The sequence below is a fragment of the Schistocerca serialis genome, chromosome 4 (genome assembly GCF_023864345.2).
Source record: "Schistocerca serialis cubense isolate TAMUIC-IGC-003099 chromosome 4, iqSchSeri2.2, whole genome shotgun sequence".
In the NCBI taxonomy this organism is placed as follows: domain Eukaryota; kingdom Metazoa; phylum Arthropoda; class Insecta; order Orthoptera; family Acrididae; genus Schistocerca; species Schistocerca serialis.
In genome coordinates this window covers 395,695,017-395,721,944 of record NC_064641.1, presented here as the reverse complement: position 1 = coordinate 395,721,944, position 26,928 = coordinate 395,695,017, and the positions used below count along the sequence as shown (strand labels likewise).

The 26,928-nt window shown below is 41.4% G+C and overlaps 1 protein-coding gene across 4 annotated transcripts in view; it reads right to left on the bottom strand.

Annotated features, from left to right (window-relative positions):
* The window catches only part of LOC126474924 (transmembrane 6 superfamily member 1-like), a 212,423-nt gene that overhangs the window by 80,768 nt on the left and 104,727 nt on the right, over positions 1–26,928 (bottom strand). For all 4 annotated transcript variants that reach the window (XM_050102431.1, XM_050102433.1, XM_050102430.1 and 1 more), the window contains exon 3: positions 14,515–14,716. In XM_050102431.1, coding sequence (XP_049958388.1) covers positions 14,515–14,716 — 202 coding nt within the window. The remainder of the gene's footprint in view (positions 1–14,514; positions 14,717–26,928) is intronic.

The following is a 26,928-nucleotide window of genomic DNA, read 5'->3' as shown; positions in this document are numbered from 1 at the left end:
ACAACTCCATTTATTGGACCGGAACAATCACCAAGGCTATGATCAAATTAGAGCTATGGAACTGGCTTAGGAAACAGCATGTAGGATATTGGACCAAGGTCCATAAACAAAAACATGTTAAGATAATGATGCCGAAGCCATGTTTTAAAAGAAGTTCTGTAATCCTGGGATTGAACAGGAAAGAGATCAAATTCATGACTGGACTGATGACCAGCCATGGCAATTTCAAAAAACACTTACACACAATGGGCATAATGGAAGAGGAGCCTAAATGTAGGATCTGTGATGAGGGTGAAGAAACTGCATCACACCTAATCTTCAAATGCATGGCATTGGTGAGTAAAAGATACAGAATCTTCAGGACAACTAGACCTAAAGAAATTGTGTCTAACAAAAAACTGTTAGAGGGACTCCTTGCACTATTTAAGGGCACTGGTTAGCTTTGCCAGATATACAGGGAGCGATACGGCACAATAAACCTAGTTTCGGTGCGGGCAGTGGTGGGTCAGACCTAAGCTGTTTTAGCTCCCCTGTTAAAATCAATCAGCCGATCAATCAAACACTGGTACTATCGTGAAGTTCTGTGCAAAGGCTGAGAAACTTACAGTGCTAGAGGGAGGCTGGAGTAGCGTCCTTACAAAGAGAATGAAGTCCAAGGTGAAAGTGGGATGCCACACGAAGCCAAGGAGATGAAGGGTTCACACCCATTGGGAAAGTGGCAGGTAGTGTAAAGTTAAGCTGCCAAAGCAATAGCTGAATAGCTGAAAGAGAACTCCAGGAGGTAACAGAGAAGAGGAAAGAATTCATTGAAGATGGAGGCTTAGGATAGTTGGCCAGGCATGGCAGACAAATGACATGCGTATCTGCTGAGGAGAAAATCATGGCAGTACGACAGTGGTAGTTCAGCAGCTTCTGCATACAGACTCTCAACCGGGCTAGTGTAAAAGGCACCAGTGGCCAAACAGATGCCATGATGTTGGATTTTATTGAGACAGCATAAGATGGATGGATGTACAGATGCAGAAACAAAACACCCATAGTCTAGTTTTGAATGGACAATGGACTGGTACAAACTGAGGAGGGTGGTCCGACGCACTCCACAGAAAGCGGACACATAGGACAATGAGGGATCGCATACAGTGGGCGGCCAAGTAAGACATTTGGGAAGACCAAGAAAATTTCCTATTGAACATGAGCCCCAGGAATTTTGTAGTTTCAACAAATGAAAGAGCTACAGGCCCAAGATGTAAAGACAATGGAAGAAACCTATTGCTATGGAAGAAATTCATACAGATGGTTTTGTCAGTGGAAAAATGAAAGCCTTTGTCAATGCTCCATGAGTAAAGATGATCAATACACTGATCAATGAGACAAGTCCATGGAGAACTGCAATATATGGCAAAATGATCAATGAAAATGGAGCCAGAGATGCCTCACGGGAGACACGCTGTAATAGGGTTAATGGCGATAGGAAAGAGGATAACACTCAGGACGGAACCCTGGAGCAAACAGTTTTCCTGGATAAAGGTGTCCACCACGGCAGCACCCATACATACCTTGAAAACTCAATCTTTTAAAAATTCCTGAAGAAAATGAGGCATGCAGCCATGGAAGCTCCAAGTGTAGAGAGTACATAGGATACCAGTCCTCCAGCAGGTGTCATAGGCTTTCTCCAAATAAAAAAACAAGGCCACGGTCTGTTATTTACACAGAAAACCATTCATGACATTGGTTGACAAAGTGACAATATGTTCAACTGCAGAACAGTGCACTCAAAAGCTGTATTGTGCAGTGGTTAGTAAATTGCGAGACTGAAGCCACCATACCAACCGGGCATGAATCATATGTTCCATCAACTTGCACTTACAGCTGGTGAGATAAACAGGGCGATAACTAGAAGGAAGGTGTTTGTCCTTACCGGGCTTAGGTATGGGTATGACAGTGGCTTCATGCCAGCATCTGGGTAACGTGCCCTCTGTCCAGATGCAATTGTATGCGTTGTGCTTGCCCATATGAGAAAGGTGCCGCAACATCTGACTGTTAACATTGTCTGGTCCTGATACGGAGGATCAGGATGAAGTGAGAGCATGATCGAGCTCCCTCATAGCAAAGGCAGCTCCATCATAGAAAAGGCAGCATTGTAGCACTCACGATTCTGAGAAGAGAAGGGTATTGCCTGAGCCGCCTCCACTCGTTTTTGATAGAGGAAGGCAGGGTAATAGTGGATGGAACTTGAAAACTCTGCAAAATAGCGGCCCAAGGAGTTGGAGATAGCAATAGTGTCCACTATGACATCCTCTGCTATGGCCAGGCCAAAAACTAAGGGACCTTGGTCCCAAAGAGCCACTAGAGGTTGGTCCACATGATGGAAGAGGGACAGACATGGATGTTGGACATGTTTGTATGGGTGCATGATAGCAAGGTCTTTAGTGCTCACGCAAAAACAGATTGAGACAAGTGCCAGTAAAATACACTAAATAGGAAGATAATACAAAATGTACAATATAGGGAAAAAAAGCTGAAAAACTATGTGCATACCTGCACAGTACCATGAAACGAAGTATTGCATCAGTAGTAAACCATTAATGACACAGGAAGAAAGTGGTATAAAGAGCTAAAACAATATAGCAGATGGACATGGCTGGCTGACTACAAGAATAGAAAAGGAGAAGCCAGCCACTCTGCAACACACTAACACCTCCAGTCTAAAAGTTTAGGCCAGAGTCCAGACACATCACAAAACTTTAAAACCTTTGTCACAGTCGTCTCATCATCAGCCAAAATAGAGGGCAGATCTCCACCAATATTTGCTTCTGCCCTCGCATCACAATAAAAAATGCACTCAATTAAAATATGGTGGATAGAGATGTGCACACCACAAAATGGGGGATCCTCTCGTCATAGTAAAAAGCTATGTGTGACAGGGCAGTGCACAATTCTAGGATGCATGAGGGTCACTTCATCCCACCTGAGCAACTGGCAGGGGGAACACCATGGTCAGGCTGTTGACTTCACAAACCACAGCTTACTGGCTGTCACTGCCAGCCATTCCTCATCCCACAACTGCATGCAGTTCCTGTGTCATGGAGAAATGACAGCCTGCAAGGGAACAGGACACTGTGCCACATCCTGTCCTCTGCAGGCCTCCTTGGCAGCCCGATTGGCCTGTTCATTTCTCCATTTCCCTACATGACCTGCCACCCCACAGAATGACACCTGCTTACCCTGCCATTGGAGCAAGTACAGTTGGTCATATATCAGCCAGACCAACTCCTCTGATGAGTACAGGTTCTGTAACAATTGTAAGGCACTGAGGGAATTGGAACAAATGAGAAACTGTTTGCCCCGAATACGATGCATCTGCTCCAGGGCCTTCAGATCACGTGGAACTCCACTGAGGAAATGGTATACTCGTCAGAAAGAAGACTCCTGGTGACATGGTTGAGGAACATGACAGAGCAGCCAAGGGAATTCCCTTGTTTGGAGCCATCAGTGTACACTACTGTGAAACCATGATGCATACCTAAAATGTTAAAAAACAGAGACTGAAATGTAAAATCTGATGCATGATCTTTCTTAAAATGCATCAAGTATAAAACAAGTCTGGGCATTCAGAGAAGCCAAGGTGGAAATCTGTTCCTACGGTAAAAAAAAAAACCCCATGAAGACCAGCCACACCCCATATCTAGAATGCAATTCTGTGCACAAAGCCCATAAAGCTTCATTGCCTGTTCCCAGTACGAAAAAGCCTTTCCAGTGGAGCTGAGCAACAGTATGGTAGGTGGGTGTGTATGATGTGGACAGTGTCTTACACACCTGGCGCACTGTAAGTATCCGTTGACCAACGTGAAGTGGCGGTTCACCAGCCTCTGCACAGAGGCTTGTAAGGGGCTTGTTCTCAATGCCCCAGTGGCCAACCAAATCCCTTCATGGTGCAGCACATCCAACATCTTTAAATAAGAGGGTCTTGTAGACCCATACAACATGCACCCATAATCGAGCTGAGATCACACAAATGCCCTGCAGAACTGGAGCAGACAAATCCTCTCTGCTCCCCATGTACTGTGGCTAAGACATTTTAAAATACTTAAAGCTCTATGTGACAGTTTTTTCAGGTCCTGTGGTAACCACACAAGCTTAGAATCAAATATGAGGCCCAGAACCCTCACTGTTTCTTTAAAAGGAAGGACAGTGTCCCTCATCCCCAACTCAGGAAAGTTTAAAATGGAACAAGAATGGTTAAAAAGAACACACAGACTTCTTGATGGAAAACTTAAAATCGCTCTTCTGCGCCCATTTGTCCGAACATTGAAGAGTTAGTAGCAACTGATGTGTTGTCATTGCTAGGCTTGAAGAAGAGCAATACACAGAGAAGTCATCCACAAATGAAGAACACTGGACACAACTTTTAACGATGGATGTAACGCTGTTAATAGCTGTGGAAAAGACAGTCACACTTAAAACGTTATCTCGTGGGACACCATTATCCTGCTGAAAGTGATCAGACAGGACGTCACCAGCTCAGCATCTAAAATATTGTGGCAAGAGGAAGGACTGAATAAAAATGGGAAGACAACAACGAAAACCCAATTTATGAAGCAACTCTGGGATAAGATGCCTCCAAATAGTATTGTAGGCCTCCTCAATATCAAAAAATATACCTAGAAGGTGATGCCGGCATAGGAAAGCCTGTTGTGTAGCTGCCTCAAGGAGGGCAAGGTTATCAAATGTGGAGTGATACCTCCTGAACCCACACAGAAAGCGACTAAAGAGATGCCTGGCTTCTAAGATCCAGACAAGGTGGGAGTTGACCATATGCTCCAAGGTCTTCCCCATGCAGCTAGTGAGGGCAACACTATGGTAACTACTTGGGCATGTATAGTCTTTCTCAGGTTTTAAAAAAGGAATTAAAATTGCCTTACACCACAAGTTGGGAAAGTGACCTAATGCCCAAATAGCATTAAAAAGTGCTGCGAGGGTATCTTTGTTTTGCCTTGTGAAGTGCCGCAGCATACTGTAATGGATCCTGTCGAGCTGCTGACAATGCAGAATCCATCTCCCACATGGTAAATAGGCAGATGTAATTTTCATCAGATGTGGACAGGAAGTCCAAACTACACCTCTCAGAAAACCGCTCTATGGCACTGGAAACCTGAATCCTGACCTGGCAAAATATGGCACCATAGTCTGAGAAATGTCTCATGGATTGGTTTGGAGAGCACCATTCCCCATTACAACAGTCATGGGGCACCTGCCTCCTCTCCCAGAAATTCTCCTGATGGTCTCCCACACAATGGAACTTTTGGTGGAACAATTAACAGTGTTCAGGAACTGTTGCCACGACCTCTTCTTGCTCTCTTTAAGAATTTGGTGACACTTTGCCCTAGCCACACAAAAGGCTGCAAGATTCTCTGCAACTGGTCAACATTTGAACCTACGCAGACCCGCACACATGGTCCTAATGGCAAAGAGGCATTCAGCACTCCACCAAGGGAAAGGTTGCCTCTTTCATTGTCCCGTGGACTGTGGAATGGATGCTGCAGCAGCATGGTGGATCATTTTGGTAATATGATCCACCCATACCTTGACATTCTCACAGTGTTTGAACTGAGCCAACTGGCTATAAAGTGTCCAGTCAGCTGTACCAAGCACCCATCACAGTGGTTTCCTTTCAAGTTCACCCCATCCAGCAGGTGAATCCAGATTGGGATGTGAGCACTTCCATGCATGTCATCGACCACTTACCATTGAGTAGTGTGAGCAGGAGGTGGAGAGCAAAGTGAGAGATCAATGGCAGAGAACAACCTAGTTGCTGTGCAGAAGTGAGTGCTCTGTCCGCATTTAGCAAGTATGCGCATGATGACACGAGAAGCCTCTCAGTTACTCTAGCCCTGGAGCATGTAGTTGCAGAGCCCCAAAGCACATTGTGTGCATTAAAATCACCACAGAGGATGAAGGGGCAGGGGAGACGTGTAACAAGGTCAGTTGCCTCCTCTAGCTCTCTTTCCACTCAGGTCATCCTTTTCATGGAATACATAGCCTCATAGCTCAGGGGTGTATGATTTATGATGGAAATGAGTCTCCTGGTGACACAGATGCAGTGGTCTACCCTGAGATAAGAGATGGAGTTCCTCCACATGGGTCCTGAACCCCAGTAAGTTCCACTGTGGGACAAAAGCCAATTCACTGATATAGTTTTAATTTACCTTTATCTTTCCACTGTGGAGGTGAGGCACTTGTAGAATGATGGGGAGGGGGGGGGGGGGCTGCCTGGATCCAAGGCATCTAACTCCGTGACGTCCGCCTTATCAGCCAGATGTGAGAGAATGATGTCTGATGGCACTCGGGACATCTTTTGACCCAAACGTCATGTACCTTTCCCTGCACCCTGTTCCTTCAAGTATGAGGGGGAAGGGGGCACTGAGAGGCACTCCACTTGTCATGTGCTTTCATGACATTTACTATAGAACTGTTGCTTGTATTTTCTGTGGCAGCTGCTTAGATTGCTTTATCCTTACTCGTTTTGCTTTGGCATGTAAATGTGCAAGTACAGCTACTAGTGGTGGATGGTCGTACACTGAAAGGCATCTGCATTGAGGCATTGACCTTATGAACATGGAAGCATAAGAAGAGGTAAAGACATGAGGTTTCATTGCCTTATATTCATTTTTGGTTTCAGCATAGGGGATCTGCTTGGTGACTTTTAGTTCCTGAAATTTTTGTGCCTCTGCAAAAACAGGGCAGTAACAGCTCTAGACTGGGTAGCTCCCATTACATGACCAAAATGCTGGCATTTGTAGCACAGTATAGGGTTAGGTACATAAGGCCTAACCCTAAGTTGGAAGAAACCTGCCATGATGTGGTCGGGCAACATTGGAGAATTAAAGGTCACAATGAAGGTGGTGGTCTTCTCAGTTTCTCTATTATTCCTATGCATCCTTTGCTGTACATCCACTATCCCCTGTAACACGCATTCCTGTTTAAGTTCGGCTATGTCGATATCCATAATGTCATGACATATGGCCACAAAGTTGCCAGAGTTAAGGTAGCTATGCAGTTCAACAGTTACATCATATTAGTCTTCTTCAATAGTTCCACCTGCTTTGCCCTGTTAGTCTCAACCAATAGGGAACCATTCCGCAGCCACTTAATGAGACTTCAGGCTTTCAGCACATCCTTCCAAGTCCTTATGGATATAGCAGGGAACACTTTTTCACACATCCCCTCCTTCCTCTTAATGGCCAAAAACACATTTTGATTTATGACTCCTTGAGCCCTGTTACTATAATTCACCTGATGCAGATTACCAGGAGGGCTAGCCTTCCTCATTCATTTGGAGGATTGGGTTTGAATACTCCCAGGTGGTACGCCTTTCCAATGGGAGGAGAAAATGATGATTTCGAGGGTTCCATCTTGCTCCCACAAGCAACAAGGGTACACTCAGACAGAGCCCTGTGTGCCTGAGTAAGCCTTATGCAACTGAGGTGCAGCAGGTTCCCTACATGTCGCCTGCTAACGACTGTTCCACCTCAACAGCCACGCGTCTCATCAGCACGCACCTCACTTTGAGATTGAGGGTTCTTTTCATAGAGGTTTTTAGCATCCTCGCAATCTGGCAGTCAATCCCAGATCCTTATTCCCTGTGACACACAACGTTCCACTAACATGGCATACAGTGGTCGTTGAAGCATGCCCAGAGCTTACTGTAACAGGAGACAGGTGGCACTTACCAGTCCCTAGTTCGGGAATCCTGGGGTTGCCAAGCCCTCACTCAGCAAATGAATGCTGAGCCCCTGAGGGCAAAGGAAAATGGAGTGAAACTGTTAAAAGAACTAGTAAATGAAATCCAGCTACATTTTTGCTCGAAGACACTGTGCACACAACTGTTTCTAATTAATACTGTTTCTAATGAATGAGGACTATGGTTAAAAATGTGGAGAGCATGTCTCCACATGCGAATTGTGTGGCAGCAGGCCTCAGTCCACCAAGGGACCGGGACACAGCGCAGTAAAGATGAAGTGTGAGGAACGTAATATTCTGTGGTGGTACGGATGGCACTGGTAAGGTATTCTTCCTGGTCATCACAACTGGGAAATGTTGTTCACTGAAGGTTGCCAGGGAAGAGTAAAGCCTCCAGTCAGCCTTAGAAAGCTGCCCTTTTATGTGTGTACATAGGTGGGGTGCGAGTCAGCAAACAGATAGCACACAGGAAATGGTCGCTCAAGCATGTGTCAGAGAGAATGGACCACTCTAGATGACAAACAAGCTGGGCAGTGCAGAAGGAGAGGTCCAAATGGAAATTGGTGTGGATAGAGTTTGAAAGGAACGTGGGTACTCCTGTGTTAGACTAAGTTGATTGAGAAGGTCAGCCAAGAGGGCACCCCTCGGGCAGGTTCTGAGAGAACCCCAAAGGAGATGGTACACATTAAGGTCATCAAGCAGCAGAAAGGGGTGAAGGAGTTGCCCAATAAGCTGCAGGAAGTCTGCCCTCATGACACCAAATGACAAAGGGATGTAATTGGTACGACAGGAAAAGGTGAAGTGAGGAAGGAAAATGAAAACTGCAACAGCTTGACTCCCCAATGAGATGGAATGCCATCCTTGGGGGAAGGTCAAAGCGAACCGGAAAGAAATATGAGAGGTCAAAGTAGTTATGAGGACGCAATTTTGTTTCCTGGAGGTGAAGAACAAGTGGATGCTGCAATTCCAAGAGCAACAGTAACTCCTCTTTCTTTGCTCTAAGGCCACAAATATTCCACTGGAGGAGTGTCATGATGAGGAAAGGGGAGGAGGGAAAAATGAATGGGTGTCACCTTGGCAGCTATCGAGTGCCAGCCTTCGAAGACTCACTGGTACAGAGGTTAGAGGCTGGAGGATCCTGCTCCATAAGATCTACAGAGGCATCAGCATTCTCCTTCTGTTAATCTGCAAAGTCCAGAGCAGAAAAACAGTTCGCACTGAGGACCAGTGACATGGAGGTCGGCTGGGTGAGGGTATCAAATGGTGACACCACTGAAGAGGATCTCTGAGTCAGTGAAGGAGAAGATCATTTGCCCCTGTTTGATTTCTTGGGCCTCTGAAGGTGGCAGAAAAAATTCAGGGGTGTCTAAAGTCTTTGCAGGAATATTCCTTCTGTCCTTACCAGCCTGCATTAGTGCATTAGTATTTGTAAAATGACTTTCATATAGTGTTCATTAAAAAATGACGATCATTCCACTTAGGATCTGTATAATGGCACATTAGCTTATTTGTTTTAGTTGTAAATATTTGTCATGTTTTGTTGTTTTTCTGACATGTTCCACATCATGGAGGACCTCCTCAATACGGACCAATTGGAATGAAAGTAAATCTAATCTAAAAAAAAAATCTGCCAGTTGTGTAGCAAGTGACCTTGCCCCATGAGGCAAAAGTTTGGTGGCTTGTTGCACAGCTGGAGAAGCACAAGGATGCAACCATGACACTGGGCGATTTTACAATTTGAGGTCACATGTCTCCATGGCCATGTCCTTCATGGAGCAAGATGTAGCGAGAACAGTACAGTAAGTGCCAGATGTTAATATGCAGGGTTTCTGACTAGCCAGCAACTTGCAAACAACAGGGTACAGCACCTTTTTCTTCATGCAGACCTCCTGAATGGCCTGCTCATCAAGATATGCAAGACAATCTCGAGATGAAGCTCCGTGGTTGCCTTTGCAATTGATGCAGTGGGTAGAAGAAGGCGGACAATCATCCTCATGAGCATCCTTACAGCTTACACATTTGGCCAGGTGTTGACATGACATTTGAGTGTGATTGTAATGATGACAGTGGTAGCAGTGCATCAGGTTCAGAATACATGGTCAGACTGTGATAACTTCATTGCCTGCTTTGATCTTGGAGGGAAGCACTACTCTATCAAACTTCAGAAAAATAGTGGGTGTGTGCAATAAGGGTGCCTCTGCCTTTTTCATCAGCCAATCAACTGTAATGATATCCTTATCAGAGAGGTACGTTTGGATTTCTGCCTCCGTCAGACTATTGAGCAGCCTAGTGTAAACAACATTATGCATAGAATGCAGCATGAGATGGGTCTCGACATGAACAGGATTTCCATGGATGAGCGCAGCTGCAAGCAGTTGATGAGCTTGAGAATCAGATGTCTTCTCCAATACCAAAGTGCCATTGCCTAAACAAAAGCAGGATTTTACAGGGCCAGCAATTGCACCAACACCTTTCTGAATAGTAAATGGATTTACCATTGCAAAGGACTGACTATCTTCAGTACATGAAACCACAGGAACCACCTTAGAGGGTCTCTGAATTGTTAACCTCATTTTGTTTCTGTTTATTAGATGTAGACTGTGAAGAAGATGAGTGGCTCATTGTGAGAGATTCCCCCACGATTGCTAGCGTCTCCGATGGTGCGCGCTTTCCAACTGGAGGCCGTCCTCAGGAGGTGGCACACTTACCTTAGGTGATTGTTCACACCTCAGCTCACGCCTGAACACCTGACAGAGAGACCAACCAGGCAAGGTCTCAGGCAATCACCCCTCCCTGGGTCTGGCCTGTACCAGGAGGTATGGGCGAACCCTACCTGTCGACCCAGGGCTGGGAATTACGCACTACCCAGTCACCTGTTATGTGTCAGACTCATGGGCTAGTGTTTAGGAATGCACAGAGAGGAAGAAGAGAAAGAGGAACCACAAATGCCAAAGTGGAGGAAGGATAGGAGAAGGGGGATGAAGAAAGAAAAGAAGAATGAAAAACAGTGGAGAGGCTGTTCTGATGTCAGGCTACTGAAAATGCAGAACACATACTCAAAAACATCCCAGACATGTTCCTCAAGGGAGGGGTAAAATAATATCGAGAGGAAAGATATGCAGCACAGAAGGGAAAATATGCTGCAAAGGCTGGGGCCCTGTGGTATCCAAGAACGAACTCAACAAAGAGTGGTGAGCCCCCTGGGGGACCAAAGGTGAAAATATCACAATGAAAGTAGAGAAGTAAACATTTTCATGAAGAAGTTCTTTGTACTCACGCTATCAAAATAATCTTGGATCAGCATCCAAACTGAGAAAAGCAAACTGTCACAGCAAGCAAGAAATCTGTCTAAGCACAATATTTTCACCAACTAAAACTATACTCCTTCCAAACAAGCAAAGTACAGTAAAACAAAAACTAGGCCAATCATTAGTCCTGACACATTTGTACTATGTGATTTAGTTCATACTGCACAAATAACAAGATCTCCTTTTGATTTCAGCTATTCACCAGTTCATGCTTAGGATGTGTGTAGCAACTCCGCAGCAATTTCATCAGCTAACATAGAAAAAAATTCTCTGGACAGGAAGCAGCAGTGCCACAGGACCATCTTTGGAGTCAGTTTGTTCTGAGCTGTAGCTTGCTTGCAAACATGTTTTATGTATTGGTGCCAAGCAATAAAGTTTGCTATTACACACTTATGGTCTGCTTCATTTCATTGGAGCATCCTCACCTGTGGTCTTCCCACTTTGGTGACCTTCTCACTAACATCAGCCTGAGGTCTTCCTCTCAGGTTGCACCGACATCAAATCACCCCCCCCCCCCCCCTCCACTCACGTATCTGAACAATGTGCACCAACTACCAATCTTCAGGTTGACTTTGTTGACAAATGGCACTCATCCGCTTACCAACAACATGCTGTTCAGCAAACTGTCACAAACAGACTCAGTACAAAGTTGCACGATTCTGTTGCACCTACAGCACCGCGTACAGTTCTACCAAACCTGTTTACATCACCATGCAGTGGGCAGCTGTTTGGGCCATACACAAGCACTTTTGCAGGATTTCCTTCCATGCTGCAGCCATACCACAAGAGTTCATCTGTCACTGCTCTCCAACCAGGTGTGGGGCCACATTGACACCAGAATTTGGACAAGGTTTGTGGATTTCACCTTACAAACTAAACTGCCAACTTTCCACTTCAAACAGCTGGCTATGTGGTTTGCTATTGCCAAGTGCTTTCTCTACATTTTCCTGACGAATGGAGACTGTGTGGTACTAGGGTGATTTACGAACTGTGTGCAGCTGATCTTCTTCTCAGGACAGATGGCTGCGTCGATCTTCACAATGCTTCTTCTCCGAAGATTTCATGCTTGTTACAGAAATGATACTGAACTACTTCTCTACTTTTGAAATGATTTCTTACTCTCAGAACACTTTCATATCAACATGACTACATTTTCTTCTTCACAATAAAACAACTACACAAGTTTCGCATGCGCTTTCAAGTCTTGCAAATCAACCCCATCTGGAAAACCTTAGTACTTAACATTAACTGTAATGACAGTCCCTTTTGGTTTTAATCATGCTTGTCAAAACAGTTCTTGCTCCTAGCAAGTCAAACAACAGAGCATATGAGTCTCTAGATAAACCATATTTCATATGTTTCCAACAGTCACTACTATTTCACTGCCAAATAGTAGCCCTTGATTACTCCTTGTACTGGACATATGGCTTCCAAGGCGTGCGCACCCACCACTTGTCAGCGACAGACCACCACAACTTTAGTCTTCTTGTAACACACACCCATCCTTCACACACATAAACCGTGTCGCAGTAGACACATTTCCACTCTCACACACTCATCCTTAAAATATTGTGTGTTCAAGATGGTGAAATAAGAGTGTCTCTAGAATTTACCCCAAAATTCTCGAGGCACTGCAAATTTTGACAAGGCTTGTGCATCTCAACTTACAAACTAAACTGCCAACTTTCCACCTGAAACAGCTGGTTATGTGGTTTGCTATTGCCAAGTGCTTTCTCTACAGTAATGACATTTCTGACGACAGCTCTAAGTTTGTCATATTACTGAGCCATCTAGGTGAGTGAGCATGTTGAAATTACACTGAAGTGACAAATGTCGTAGGTAGTATCACTTACTCAAGGTATAAAAGGGGACTGCATTAGCAAAGCTGTCATTTGTACTCAGGTGATTCATGAGGAAAGGATTCCAACATGATTGTGGCTGCATGATGGGAATAATAAACTTTGAACGCAGAATGGTAGTTGGAGCTAGATGCATGGGACATTCCATTTTTGAAATAGGTAATTTAATATTCTGAGATTCACAGTATCATGAGTATGTTGAAGATACCAAATTTCTGGTATTATCTCTCACCACAGACAACACAGTCACTGATGGCCTTCCCTTAAAGGCCGAGAGCAGTGGCATCTACGTAGAGTTGTCAGTTCAAACACACAAGTAATACTGCATGAGATAACCACATAAATCAATGCAGAGCATACAAGAAATGTATTCATTAGGACAATATGGTGAAATTTGGCATTAATGGGCTATGGCAGCATACAACCAATTCAAGTGCCTTTGCTAACAGCACAACATTGTCTGCAGCACCTCTCCTGGGCTCATGACCATTGACTTAGAAGCTTCAATTTTTTGTACCATCAAGGGAGCATGGACCTCAGTATGTGACACAAACTTTAACTTGATAGGTCTACTCATTCCTGAGAAAAAGGGAGTTTAACAATCAGACAGACACACAAACAACAAAGCAATCCTATAAGGTTTCCATATCTACCAGTTGAGGCATGGAACCCAAATTAAGCAGAGTGTAATGAACATCTCCATACATAATCATCAAACCAGATAGCAACTGCTTACAACAGGATAGAAAATATAATGATAAGTCTCAAACCAATATGTTTCATCAAGCAATACTGGTATATAACAGACAGCTGAAAGAAAAGTGTGGTCTCAGCTCTCTGAGACTATAGATGTGTGTGCAAGTTGTGTTTATGTGAGAGTGTGTGTGTGTGCGCGTGTGTGTATGTGTGTTTACTGCTGGCAAAGGCTTAATCGCTGAAAGCTTTAATTGTGTGAATCTTTTTATTGTGCCTATCACGACTCAGCATCTCCGCTATATGGTGAGTAGTAACTTTCCTTCTCTGGTATTGAAACAGCTAAAAAGGTATCACTGATATACATGGACTATGCAAATAAAAAAAACTCTTTAAATATATTAAAGAAACAATAATTTTTACCCATGAAATATATTTACTCAGTGAAAGAGTAAATGTAATAAGACTTGTTAATATAATAATTCAGTATTCAGAGCTATCAATAACAAAGTGGTCATTCAGCTATATATAATTATGACCTCCACAAAAACAAAATTTTTCTACAGATGAATAAATGCATGAATCAATGAAATAATGAAAAGTGATAGCTTCAATAATTGTTGGTCAGCAGTAAAGTTTCTTCACATCCTGCCCCTCCTATGTTTATCACAAACTAGTATATTTTTCAAAGTTTTGGAAATTATTTTTCCATAATAATGAAAGTCTGTGGCAGAATAATAAATGAAGACTGATTTATGAAAGCTCTTTCATTGTTTAACATGGACAAATAGCTGTCAAATAATATATATGACAGTATGACAGTGCACATTACAGTGCCGTTACTTTCTAAAGAGAAATAAAACTGTAATGCATAGTTTCAGTGTTAAAGAGTACAGTAACGTTCAGTCACATACCCATTGCTGGCACAATATGCCATTATTAAATATGATATTAGAAATACTGTTCCATCCCAGTACGCTGCTATGGAACCCCAAGGAGAAAATAAATATGGTTCTCCATATTTCAGATATACTGCCATGAATCCTGCAATAATCCCATCAGCCTCCAATGCAGCAAATATGTCGACAGCACTTGTAAATGCAAACAATCCAAACCCTATTGAGAGAAATACATATTACCATGATAGAGAATGTATTTAAGGCAAGTTGCCTAGATTTTGGAAACTATCTACAACATTTAGCAATTACAATCCTCTTTAATCTTTTAACAATTCCTCTAGTTGAAACATCTATTTGTAAAAGTAATATCATAAGTTCAGTTTATAAAGACATATATGCACTGACCTTTATTTACCTCTAGGAGACACAGTATTCAATACAACCAACAGAACCACATAAAAATAGATTACAGTAGTCCTAGACTTTGGAGCTACTGACTTCTTTGTAAAGTACAGAATACTAAATAAAAATAACATTGAAAATATGATAAGGGAACTAAAATCAGTGGACTGGTCCTTTAAATTGACCTCTGAGAGAACTATTGATGAATGCACTATGCAGTTTTTAGACATTGTTCAAAGCATACTAAATAGCAACAAGAAAAATATCAATGACACCAAATGCAAACCAAAACATACTAAAATATGGTATACTTCAAAACTAAATAAAATAAGATTACTACTTCTCATAGCTAAAGATAGATCTATTAAAAGTTGTGAACTTAAAAAGATACATGCAAAACTCAAAAAAGTCTACAAAAATGAAATTAAAATAGCCAAGTGTAAAGCAAATGATAGCTACATTTTGAAATCTAAAAATAGCTGTAAAGCAGCATGGAATATCATTAAAAGTGAATAAATCAATGCAAAAAAGACAGTACCATTCTCATAGATTCCAATGAATTAAAGGAATACTTTGTAAACTGTACAGGTGGTAATTATTTTAATTGCAACAATAACACAGTTGCTGAGACACTTTTACCTAAAGAAAAAATATAAATACCTTCCCACGGGCTAAAATAATTTTCCACAATGTTACCAAAGCAATTAACAAGCTTGGAAATTCTAAAATGGAGGACTATTATGGAATGAGTAATTTTGACATAAAGAGCATATCAAATGAAATTAAGATGCCATTACTTTACCAGGCCAACAGAATTGTGGCACGTAGCATTTTCCCTGGAGCTCTTAAAAGCGCTGTTACCCTTCCAGTGTTTAAGAAAGGAGAAGGACAACTCCCTAGTAATTATACAAGGTCTGTTGAAAAAATTCTGGAACATTTGTAATTTTGCACAAATGGTGTATTGGCACTAAATGCGTCTGGCACCCCTACATATGCCTGTGTTTAATGTGTAATTTCCAGAAGTTTCATTGTTGTATGTGTGCTAGTTATTGGTCAGTGCTGCATTGACTAGAATGTTGTGTTACACGATTTGTGAATTTCGAGATGGCAGAGTAAGAGCAGCAAGGTGTCTGCAATAAATTTTGCATGAAACTCAATAAAACTTTGCAGAGACAAATAAAATGATGCAGAAAGCCTATGGTGATGAGTACTTAAGCTGTACTTGGTGTATGAATGGTTACACAGTTTGAAAACGGTTAGACGGAAGTTAAAGATGACCCTCATTTAGGACACCCTTTGACATCTACCGAAGGATTAGTTAACCATGAACTCATGCTCCAGGAACAAATTGTTAATCGATACTACTATCAGGACATGTTGTGACACCTGCAAGAAAATGTGAGAAAGAGATGGCCTGAAATGTGGTGAGGCAATCCATGGCTCTTGCATTACAATAATGCACCCAGACATTCATACCTGTTGGTGTGTAGCCATTGCACAAAAAAAGAAATCACTGTGCTGCCTCATCCTCTTTACTCTCCAGACATGACACATGAGGACTTTTTTCATTGTGAAGATTAGCAGAAATGAATGAGATAAAAGAAAATTTGCAGACAGCACTTTGCGCAATCCAGCAAGAAGCAAGACTGCTTCTGAAAGTGGAAATGCCATTGGGAGCAATGTATCAACTGTGGAGGAGAGTATGTCAAAGGAGACCATGCACAATAAGTAAAAGGTATGTGTAGAAAAACTTTGTGGAGGAAGTTCCGGAATTTTTTAAACAGACCCTGCACGCCTATCTTACTTGTTCCAGTTGTATCAAAAGTAACAGAAAGCTGTATAAACAAACAAATATATGACTACTTTGTAAAGATTGGTCACTGAATGTAAAGCAGTTTGGCTTTAGATCAAATCTCTCAGCAGTAAAAGTGGTAGGAAATCTTCTAGTGATTATATATGAGAGTGTTGAAAAGAGATGAGCTACACTTATAGACTTGAGCAAAGCCATCAAACTCAGTGTTATGAGACTATATTAATAAAACTAGCTTACTATGGCATTAGAGATAAGTCACTAAATATATTTAGAACCTACCTAACTAACAGGCTACAGTTAGTATATACAAATAATCAGGCTTAACAGTTGTTGAAAATTAAACATGGAATACCACAGTGATCAGTTCTTTGAGATTTTCTCTTCACTGCATATATAATTTATTTTTCATGTCACATACTACATGAGAATGTGCTGTATGCTGATGACATCATGCTGACAACTACAGATGAAAACTTGCAAAATCTTAAAAGTTACAACAGAGAAATTATTGAGATGACAAATCATTGGCATATAGCCAACCAGCTGTCCATTAATTAAAGCAAAACCAGAAGAACTTTATTTCATTCTCAAAGAGCAATGAAGTCTGAGAATAAGAACATGAAAGTACTTGGCCTTGTGATTGATAAAAGGCTATCATGGGATGGACATATAAATTATTTAAGCAGCAAATTGGCAAGAGTTTTATTTTTCATACATAAATTAAGACAACATATCAGTAAGAAACTGCTACTTAACTCTTATTGTGGCTTCTTCCAATCACATCTGCAATCTAGAGTACTGTTTTGGATGGATGCACCTGAGTCAGCTTACATTTTTCAATGGCAGAAGAAAGCCATTAGATACATTCTAGGTCTGTCTCCCAGAGAAACTTTCCAAAGTTAGTTCAGAACACTTAACATAATGACAGCTTATTTGACTCCCTTACACAAGTACAAGAAAGTATTAGAAACCCCGCTAAAAGAGCGAGAATTTTACACAGTTGATGAATTCATGGAGAGTGATTTCCAAGAATTGTACTTTGGGTAACTGTGCCTATCAGTAAAATTGTGTGTAAGGGAACCAAAGATAAATAAAAGGTCATCAGAGAGTTGGAAGTCAATGAATGTGCATTAGTATGTAGCTTGCGTTAAAAGATGATACAAGGGAGAGAGAGAACGAGAAGTGAAGATGGGTGTGAAGAAGGAAAAAATGAAAAGTCTACACCAATATTTCACAATCACATGGCCTCTGCTCCTGAACATTAACCGTCCACATCAAAATCTCCTAAAACCTCATTTAAACACTAGCCAAATTCATTCTTGTCTGTAACTTATTTATCTTTCTGGAGCACACCTCTAAATATGTGAGGACAATGGCTATGAAGACCAAGATGGCTCTATCCTATGTCAGTTGGTCATGGGCAGTATGGAGGTGGCATTCATCAATTGCCAAAAGCCGCACACCCTGGCTTGGTACATCTCTCTTGATGGTACATTGGCATCTGTACTCATTGTGAAAAATAATGCCTTCACTATCTTCAGCAGCTCAATTCCTTCTCCAAGTTGACATTCACCTGGTCCTTCTCCAAATCCCAACCCATAATCCTCTGTTTTGATCTCCATCTCACTGAAGCATGCTGCCAATTTTTGGCCCATATCAAATCAACCAACAGATATGAATATGTTCAGCTCCATGGCTTCCATACCTTCCATATCAAACACACTATTTCCTGTAACCAAAGTATTCATAGTAACACAGTTGCCCCAACATGAAATCCCTCAAAACCTATACCAATAATTTTTCTCAGTCTCTATCCTGCTGCAGCTACCCTACTGCTCTTGCTCATAAACAAATCTCCCAGCCAGAACACTCCTTCTTGCCCTCTTAAACTGCACCCGTTACTTTTAAAACACACAGAAACACCCCTTTCATAAATAAATTCCACCCAGACCTTGAATGTCTCAGTAAGTTAACGCTCCAGGACTATTACTTTCTCAATTAGAGTTATGAGCTAATCTCTCACTGATAGCCTTGCCACACTACTGACCCTTTAAAATGCCCAGACCACCATCCCAACACCAAGGTTCTCACTTTAGCAATTGTTCCTACTATACAACCTGCACTATGCACCCACCCACTTCCACTTAAGTCACTGCTATCTACCTTACACAGGGATAAATACTACCATACTGGTAGAATGCATGGGTAAATAAAGACAAACTGTCTGAGCCAGAATTCTTGGTATCCTTACTTCTTTAAATTTATTCTGGTTGTTACTGAAGTAATCATCATTTTCCTTGCATGTGCAAAAAATACCATTTCTTCAGTATTTACTAATTAATTTTATATATAATTGGCTTTCTCATCCTTATAATTTTTTGATTCATCACAAGGAATATCACCAGAAATTTAAGCCTCGTATGTCAGGTTTGAACATTTAATGCACAGATGTGAGATCATGTTTCATAGCAGCTGATTTTTTTAACTATCTTAACAGTGTTGACAAATAAGGAAATTCATCCTTAATATGTGAACCTTCAAGAATGACCTTCCATTTTGTCATCTTTAATGTATCCTATAATTATCATTATTCTCATCATTCAGAAGCCTAATAAAAATACGGTAATGGAAAGGATATTTGTCAGTGGAATATAAAAGGGCAAATCAGTACATATTTGCACTTTAATTCTAATGATTGATATGTTAACAATATGGCTTTGCACTCTCACTAGCTGCGAGATGGCACTGTTCTCTCCATTTGTGGCAAGTTACAGCTTTTTCACATTATAAAAAAGCAAATGGATCCTTTCAGCTATTATGTCTCTCTTCCTCAAAAACTTTTTTTTTCAAATTCTGTGATATTTTCACTACATTTATACAGCACATGCACCTTTCCTAAAAAATTATAATATTGACTGAGGGATTTATTATCTATTAGGTTGGTGCTCAAGTTCATAGTGTTTTTATTTTGCATGTTGGTATTCCCCTTGATATGCATTTATTTATTGACTGTCATTTTTTATTTGTCATTCAGTGTTGCTATTGGAGTTTACATATTGTCATTAGGATATTATGAACACTAGAAAATGTGGTTCCAAGTGGAGAAATTAGAACATTTATGACATATTCTTCTGTTTGATTTCAGTAGAGGGGCAACAACAGTGGAGGCAACCATGAATATTTGGGCCATGTGTGGGGATAACACCATTGCACAGAGCATGGTCAGAAAATGGTTTTCTAATTTTAAAGAGAACTGTTTTGACATTAGTCACTCTCGACATTCAGGAAGACCTTTGGGGTTTGATGAAGATCATTTAAAAGCATTAATTCACAATGATCCACATCAGTGTTCTCAAGAACTGGCAAATGTGATGAACTGTAATCATTTCATCGTTGTGACATATTTTCATGCAACAGAGAAGGTTTATAAATCAGATGTATGGGTACTGCATACTGTAAGCCAAAATCACAAAAAATTGCATGAGGACATATGTGTATCTCTGCTTGCTCTTCATCAATTGACTCGTGAACAATACCAACCATTCCTACCCTGTACCATTACTGGTGATGAGAAATTGCTTCCCAGTGATGTGATCATCACTGCTGACATTTACTGTCAACAACTGAGGTGTCTTGCAGACACTTTCCAAGAATAATGACTGTGAAGACTGTAAAGTGGTGCTACTCCAACATAATGCCCATCTGCATTCTGCTAGACTGACAAAAAAAAGCTATACAGGAGTTGGGTTGGGAAGTCAATCCACATCCACCTTATTCACCTGATCTTCCACCCTCAGATTTCCAACTTTTCTGCTCTCTATTGAAAAACCTTCACAAAACGTCCTTTATAGATAAAAATGCACTCTGAACATGGCTCAATGAGTTCTTCACTTCAAAACCATTTGATTTCTACTGCACATAATCAAAAAGTTACCCCAGTGATTGCAGACATAGTGAAGGGGGACTGATGATTAAAATATCTGTTATGTGTATCTATTGTGTTAATTAAACTTACAGAAAAATGCTATGAACTTATGCAGTAACCTACTATTACATTACTTTGGTTATTGGGAGTTAATGAGTTTGCCTCAAAACTGTGTTACTTACAAAATACCAGTAATTTCAGATTTCATTATCATTGTTCATACATAAAAACATACCTGATTACTGACTTCCTGATAAAGCAGCCGAAAAAGATGTAGAAATAAGTAAAGCATTCATACAACCAATGAAAAAATACATTAGCAACATTTCTATTCATTTAATTCCTGAGTAATTAGCATCCTTAGTTAAAATATTGTTACTATATATATATCAGCCAAACTAACCAGCAAAGTTCTACAGAAATTATAGCAGCATCTGGAAATAAATCTTCCTCCACTAACCTGTTACTCAGAAATGTAGATCTTTAATTTCAATTTACAAAAATCCAGAAACAACGATAGCTAATTTCAGTTTCTATTGTGCAAACTTATAAAAGAGACCTGTTGGAACCCATTTTAAGTCAGTCTGTGGAAAGTTATGAAATGTATGAGATCTATGTCCACCAATACAGGGAAATATAGAGCAGGCAACTTAGTACAAGTTACAAGTTGAAACAACAACCAAGTTTTGTCCTAATTTCATGTCAAGGAGTTGGTCCAATGATTTATGGACTGTTTGAACGATTAATTGGACAGGGAATGTGTAGTTATTTTAATCAACTGTGGCAAACTACAATAATGATCACCACCTACAGTGACAATAGAATCAGATTGTGAACTGTGTTATTTCCTAATGATAATTGCTGAGCACACAGTGTTCATACTGATTTGAAAGCTTTATCTGAAAGACAGTTTTTTAAGAGTATAATTCTATGATACTTGAACTCTTGAATATTTACTTCAGTTCTAGGCTATGCACTTGAGCCATATTACAGGACATCAGTCAGGTGTAATGTGTGGCTATCATATATCTGTATTTTAATTAAAATAGCAGAGACTTTGTCTGGCCATAAACAGTAGTTCTTTCAAGATCTAAATGCAAGAAAAGTGTTTGAACTGCAAAATTCTGGTGTGGACTATGTTGTTAGTAGTATATCGTTCCCACCAGCAACATTTCAGCCACATCCTACAGAGGTACAACTATTGAGGACAAATTTGTACAGGTAAAATGGGTAGACTACAAAAGTTTGCTTTTCACTCTCATGAAATAAATATGGCTGTGGCACTCTCCATTTTCATGAATGAAGAATACATTCTATAATTCATTTTTGTGGTCAGAAGGTGCACCAAGAGCTTAAATTCATACAAGAATCCATGTGGGAGCAATGTTTTACCAGGGAAAAGTGTTTACTACTAGCCTGAAAATATGGAAGTGGGCCATGGAGTTTGAAAAATAAGGCAAGAGCAGGATATCAAGTCACACCCACTAGTGATGCCATGGTTGTGCATGTCAGTACCCCGATTTTAAATAACCGATGACTGTGGATGAAGTGGCAAACCAAATGAACATTTGTCATGGGTCCATATATAAAACCATCCCTAACACGCTCAAATACATAAACTCTGTGCAAATGAATCCCAAAGCAACTTAATGAAGAGCACAAGCACAATCATGTGAGAATATTTCAACACCTACTGAACAATCATTCCAATGAAGGTAAAATATTTCTGAAATCAATTGTCACTGAGGCAAAATATGGGCTTGTTATTTTGAACCATAGAGCAAATGCCAACACATGGGCTGAAAACACTTGAGATCCCCAGTGAAAAACAAATTCCAGACACAACCCCCTGTATTAAAAGTGTGGTTCACAGTTTCTAGGGACACAATCCTGTAATATTACTTGGAAAATGGGTCAACCGTACGTAGTCGTCATTACAGTGGTATGCTTTGCATTCTGTTGAATCCTGCAATTAAAAATGAACAATGACATCTAGTTTCAAATAACAGTATCGTTTCACATGACAATGTACATTCAAATACTACTGCCCACACCATTCAAATACTTCAGAATATGCATATGTAGGTGTTCAAGTATCCTGATTGTGTCCTGTTGCATTTACATTTGTCTGGTCCACACTGTGATATCAGAGGCTATTGATACCATGCCATGCATTCAATGTCTAGAAATTGGCAGTAACCCATGTGATTGCCCTGCCAACCTGTGGCCAGTTCTGTGACACATCCTCCTCTGCTCACACGACCAGCACCACCATGGAGCCAACTTAAAGGACACTGCACCACCTAAGCTAGCATCTGTCAGTTAGTTGAATTCTGCCCATGTACTCAAAACATTATGAGTTAGCCCCTGTTGGTATTGTGTATGATGAACCTGCCTATCTCAAGGACACGCAATGGATTGTATTCTGGACTTGCTGTTACTCAAGTTAAGTAAAATGGCATTACTTAACTGCTTAATTCCTGAATAAATTTTTAGATGAAAGATAAAAATCAAAAACTATGGTGCTTTAGAGGTATCAAAAACACTCAATGCACCACTTGCCAGAACCATTGGTAGCTTGGTGAAGAATAGGCATCTAACGGCACTGGCATTCAGAAACAGTTAACCTTAAGTTATTAGCACAGCATTGGTATGGCACAAATTTGTGAGTCAGCATTAAGGAGTTAAACACTGTGCGTGCATCTCATTATTTTTGTTTTCCTAGAACCCACCAACTCCTTGGCATCTACCACTGGTCTGACCAAACGTCTGGCAACAAGGCTGGTCCCATGAGTGCACAACACAACTATGTCTTTTCATCTGCCATACAAAAATCTGGTGGTGGCTCTAATTCTGTGTCTTTCTAGCAAAACTGAGATCCTTCACCATGCTTACCCTTTACTTTCCTTCTACATTCTTGTGTTTCGAAACATTGCATGGCAACTGACTGTCTGCCCCCCCCCCCCCCCCCCCCCCATTCCCAGTGACTTTGACTCCAATTCATGCTTTCTTGCAGTTTACTGGTTTTTGTATGTAGGATCATGGCCAGTCTGCTGCAAGAACTGTCAGTAACTCAGACTGTTCAGTTTCAGGGGCAGCAGATGCAAGAGTTAATAGACATGATGACAAGTCTGCTCACTTTGCAAGCCAACATACTGGTGCCGCCACATCATGTAGCAACTGTTTCCGTCCCACCATTGCATGCATCTGATTCTACACAAGAGGAATGGTTCAAGTTCTGTGCACAGCATGACACAAACTTCATGGTGCATCACATTAAAGGTAGGGAAAGGTAACCTTATATTTTTCCAATAGTAGGAGTGTCAATTTATCGGTTGTTCTGCAAATTCTTTACAACTGACCACCTTGAAAGTGTTCCTTACCAAGACCTAATTCTAATTATAGCATTAGACAAATACTATGATGTAGCAGCTGCACATTACAAATTCTTTCATTTGTGTAGGCAACTTAATCAGAATAGTAAGCACTGGGTAGCTTAATAACAAGGGCTTACACAGCATTGCAAATTCACATGTGAGTGTGAATGCTATTATAGTGATGCCACGTTTGGGGAAGCCATTACTCAGTATGCATCAGATCCTCACATACATGTACAGATTTTTATATATCCTGACCCTAGCTTGCAACAGGTTTTGCAGGAATTAGCAGAACATCAGGATTCATATGATAGTGCACGAGTAGACTTTGATTCTGTTCCTATTTGTGCAATACAGAGTAATGGTAAACAGGTTGTACTCATAGTTCATGCCAAGTGTCGGACAGTGCAGTGAAGTAAACAGAAACAGTGCGATAGGCAGCAAGCTAATGGTGGTAAATCCTGCCCTTGGTGTTTCATGACCCACAAGCAGCAGGCATGCCCCTGTTGTGACACTAACTATTATCATTTTGGCAAACATGGTTGCATTCAGTCTGTCTGTTTGCAGAAAGACGAGTCCAAACAGCACATGTTATCCTAGATCTCACTCAATAAACATTAATGCATTTTTCCCAAGCCCAGCAGCGATTCTAGTGTTACACAGCAGACCAATAAATTGTTTGTGACTGCAGTTTGCCAACCACAAAATACACTTGCAATAGACACTAGTGCATCAGTGATTTTGTTGAACAATAGCACATATGAACTGTTAGTCAAGCCCAAGCTACATAAGTCACAGGCAACTCTTTCCTGTGCTAGATATTTGCACCCTACTTGACAGTTTCAGTTCCCATGCAATCAACCACAACAGTTAGCACTGTGGAGACTCTGATAAAAATCTTTCGTATCGAAGGTTTACCTGAAGTGCCCATTTCAGACAGTGGCAAACAGTTCACATTGGCAGAATTTCAACAGTTTTGTGAGACCAACAGCATCAAGATGTGATGATGGCACCATTCCATCCTCTGTCCAATGATGAAGCAGAATGCTTCATTAGAACTTTCAAGTTGTAGATAAACAAGTTACTTGCATCTAATACACAGGAGCAAGCTTCAGTGCTCTTCCCCTCGTTCTACTGTTCCCAGCTATGCCACACAATGGCAAATCACCAGCAGAGCTTTCGTAAAGATGCCAACATAGGACACTGCCCCAGTTACAGTTGTTGGCCCGTCCTCTGCAGTGCTCTAAATTTGATGTGAATGATTTAGTCTTGTTCAACAGAAGTGCCATCAGAGTCGTTATGTGTGCCTCCCATGCGTTTTTCCTTTGCTGATTTGGAGGCCAGGAGGACCCAACAGACTCAGCTGCCTTCACCTTCTTAGGGTGCTGCCGTACGGGATCCTATGGGCATGGATGCAGCACCGTCACCTCCACCACAGCTGGAGAGGTGGGCCTTCCAGTGGGCTGCCAAGGAACCACCAGTCACCATTGCACCTCCACCAATAGATTAAGATATTCTGTTCCTGGGAATGAGTGCACACCCTATGGCTTGTTTTTCAGCTGATGCTTCTATCTGTTCACAAGATGAATGGCAGGTTGTGGGAAGGAGTTTGTCATTGGCTGAAGCTCTGGCTCATACCTCCTCAGTGGCATCTCCCCCCCTCCTCCTCCCCCCCCCCCCCCTGCCCCCTTAGCCTCTTTCTTGCCATCATGTCTGGCAAAATCACTACACGACAACAGTGAGGGAGTGTTTTTAGGGGGAGGGGGAGGGAGGAATGTGGTATCATGTACTGTTGATAGCATGTCCAGGTTCAGAAGTTGACAGCAACTCATGTGACTGCACTACCAATCTGCAGCCAGATCTGCGACACACCTTCCTCTGCTCACACAATCAGTGCCACATGGGGCTGACTTAAAGGAAGCTGCACTGCTCTAGATTAGTTTCTGTCTGTTAGCTGAATTCTGCCTGTGTACTCAAAGTGTCACAGTAACCTCTGTTGTTATTGTTTATGACAAACCTACCTATCTCAAGGAAATGCAACAGACTGTATTTCAGACTTACTGTTACTCAAGTTAAGTAAAAGGATGTTACTTAAACAGAATGTGTGCATCTTATTATTCTTGCTCTTTGTCTTAGAACCCACCATCTCCTAGGCATCTACCACTGGGCCAACCAAACACAAATAAAACTCACTCACACACACTCTCTCTCTCTCTCTCTCTTCACACACACACACACACACACACACACACACACACACACACACACACAACCCCCCCCCCCCCCACACACACACACAACTTACACAGCTGCATTGTACCAACTGACTATATCGTGCCATCATGCCATTACTGCAGCTGAAATGGAATGAGGGGTTGTATTGGGTGGAATGGGTGAGAGGAGGAAGGAAGCAGGAAACAGAAGGGCGAATTGGGAATGGGTGGCTAACAGATGGGAGGAGCAGACAGAAAAGGTATGACAAACATGACACTGGTTACATTATGACGGAAGACAGAGGGAGTTGTCTGCAGTACACAATGACATGGACAAGTGGATTGCGGGAGAGAGGTAGAACAGAGGAATAAAGAGCCTATAGAAAGGAGGATGTGAATGTAGGATGAGTAAAGGTAGGATTATGGGGCTATGGAGGTGGGTGTAAGGCAGGGGCTAGCATAGACTATAGCCAGAAGGATTACAGGATTGAAGCACAAGTTGCAAGAACAATTTACTTCTATATAATTCAGAAAAGCTGGTGTTGAGGAGAAGGCTTGAGATTAAACACATTGAGAAGTAGCCATTGAAATGAAGCATGTTGTGCTCAGAAGTGTGTTCTGCCACTGGGTGGTCAGCTCTACTCTTGGCCATTCATTTGGGAGGACAGCTAGTTTGTGCTCATGATCACATAAAATGTT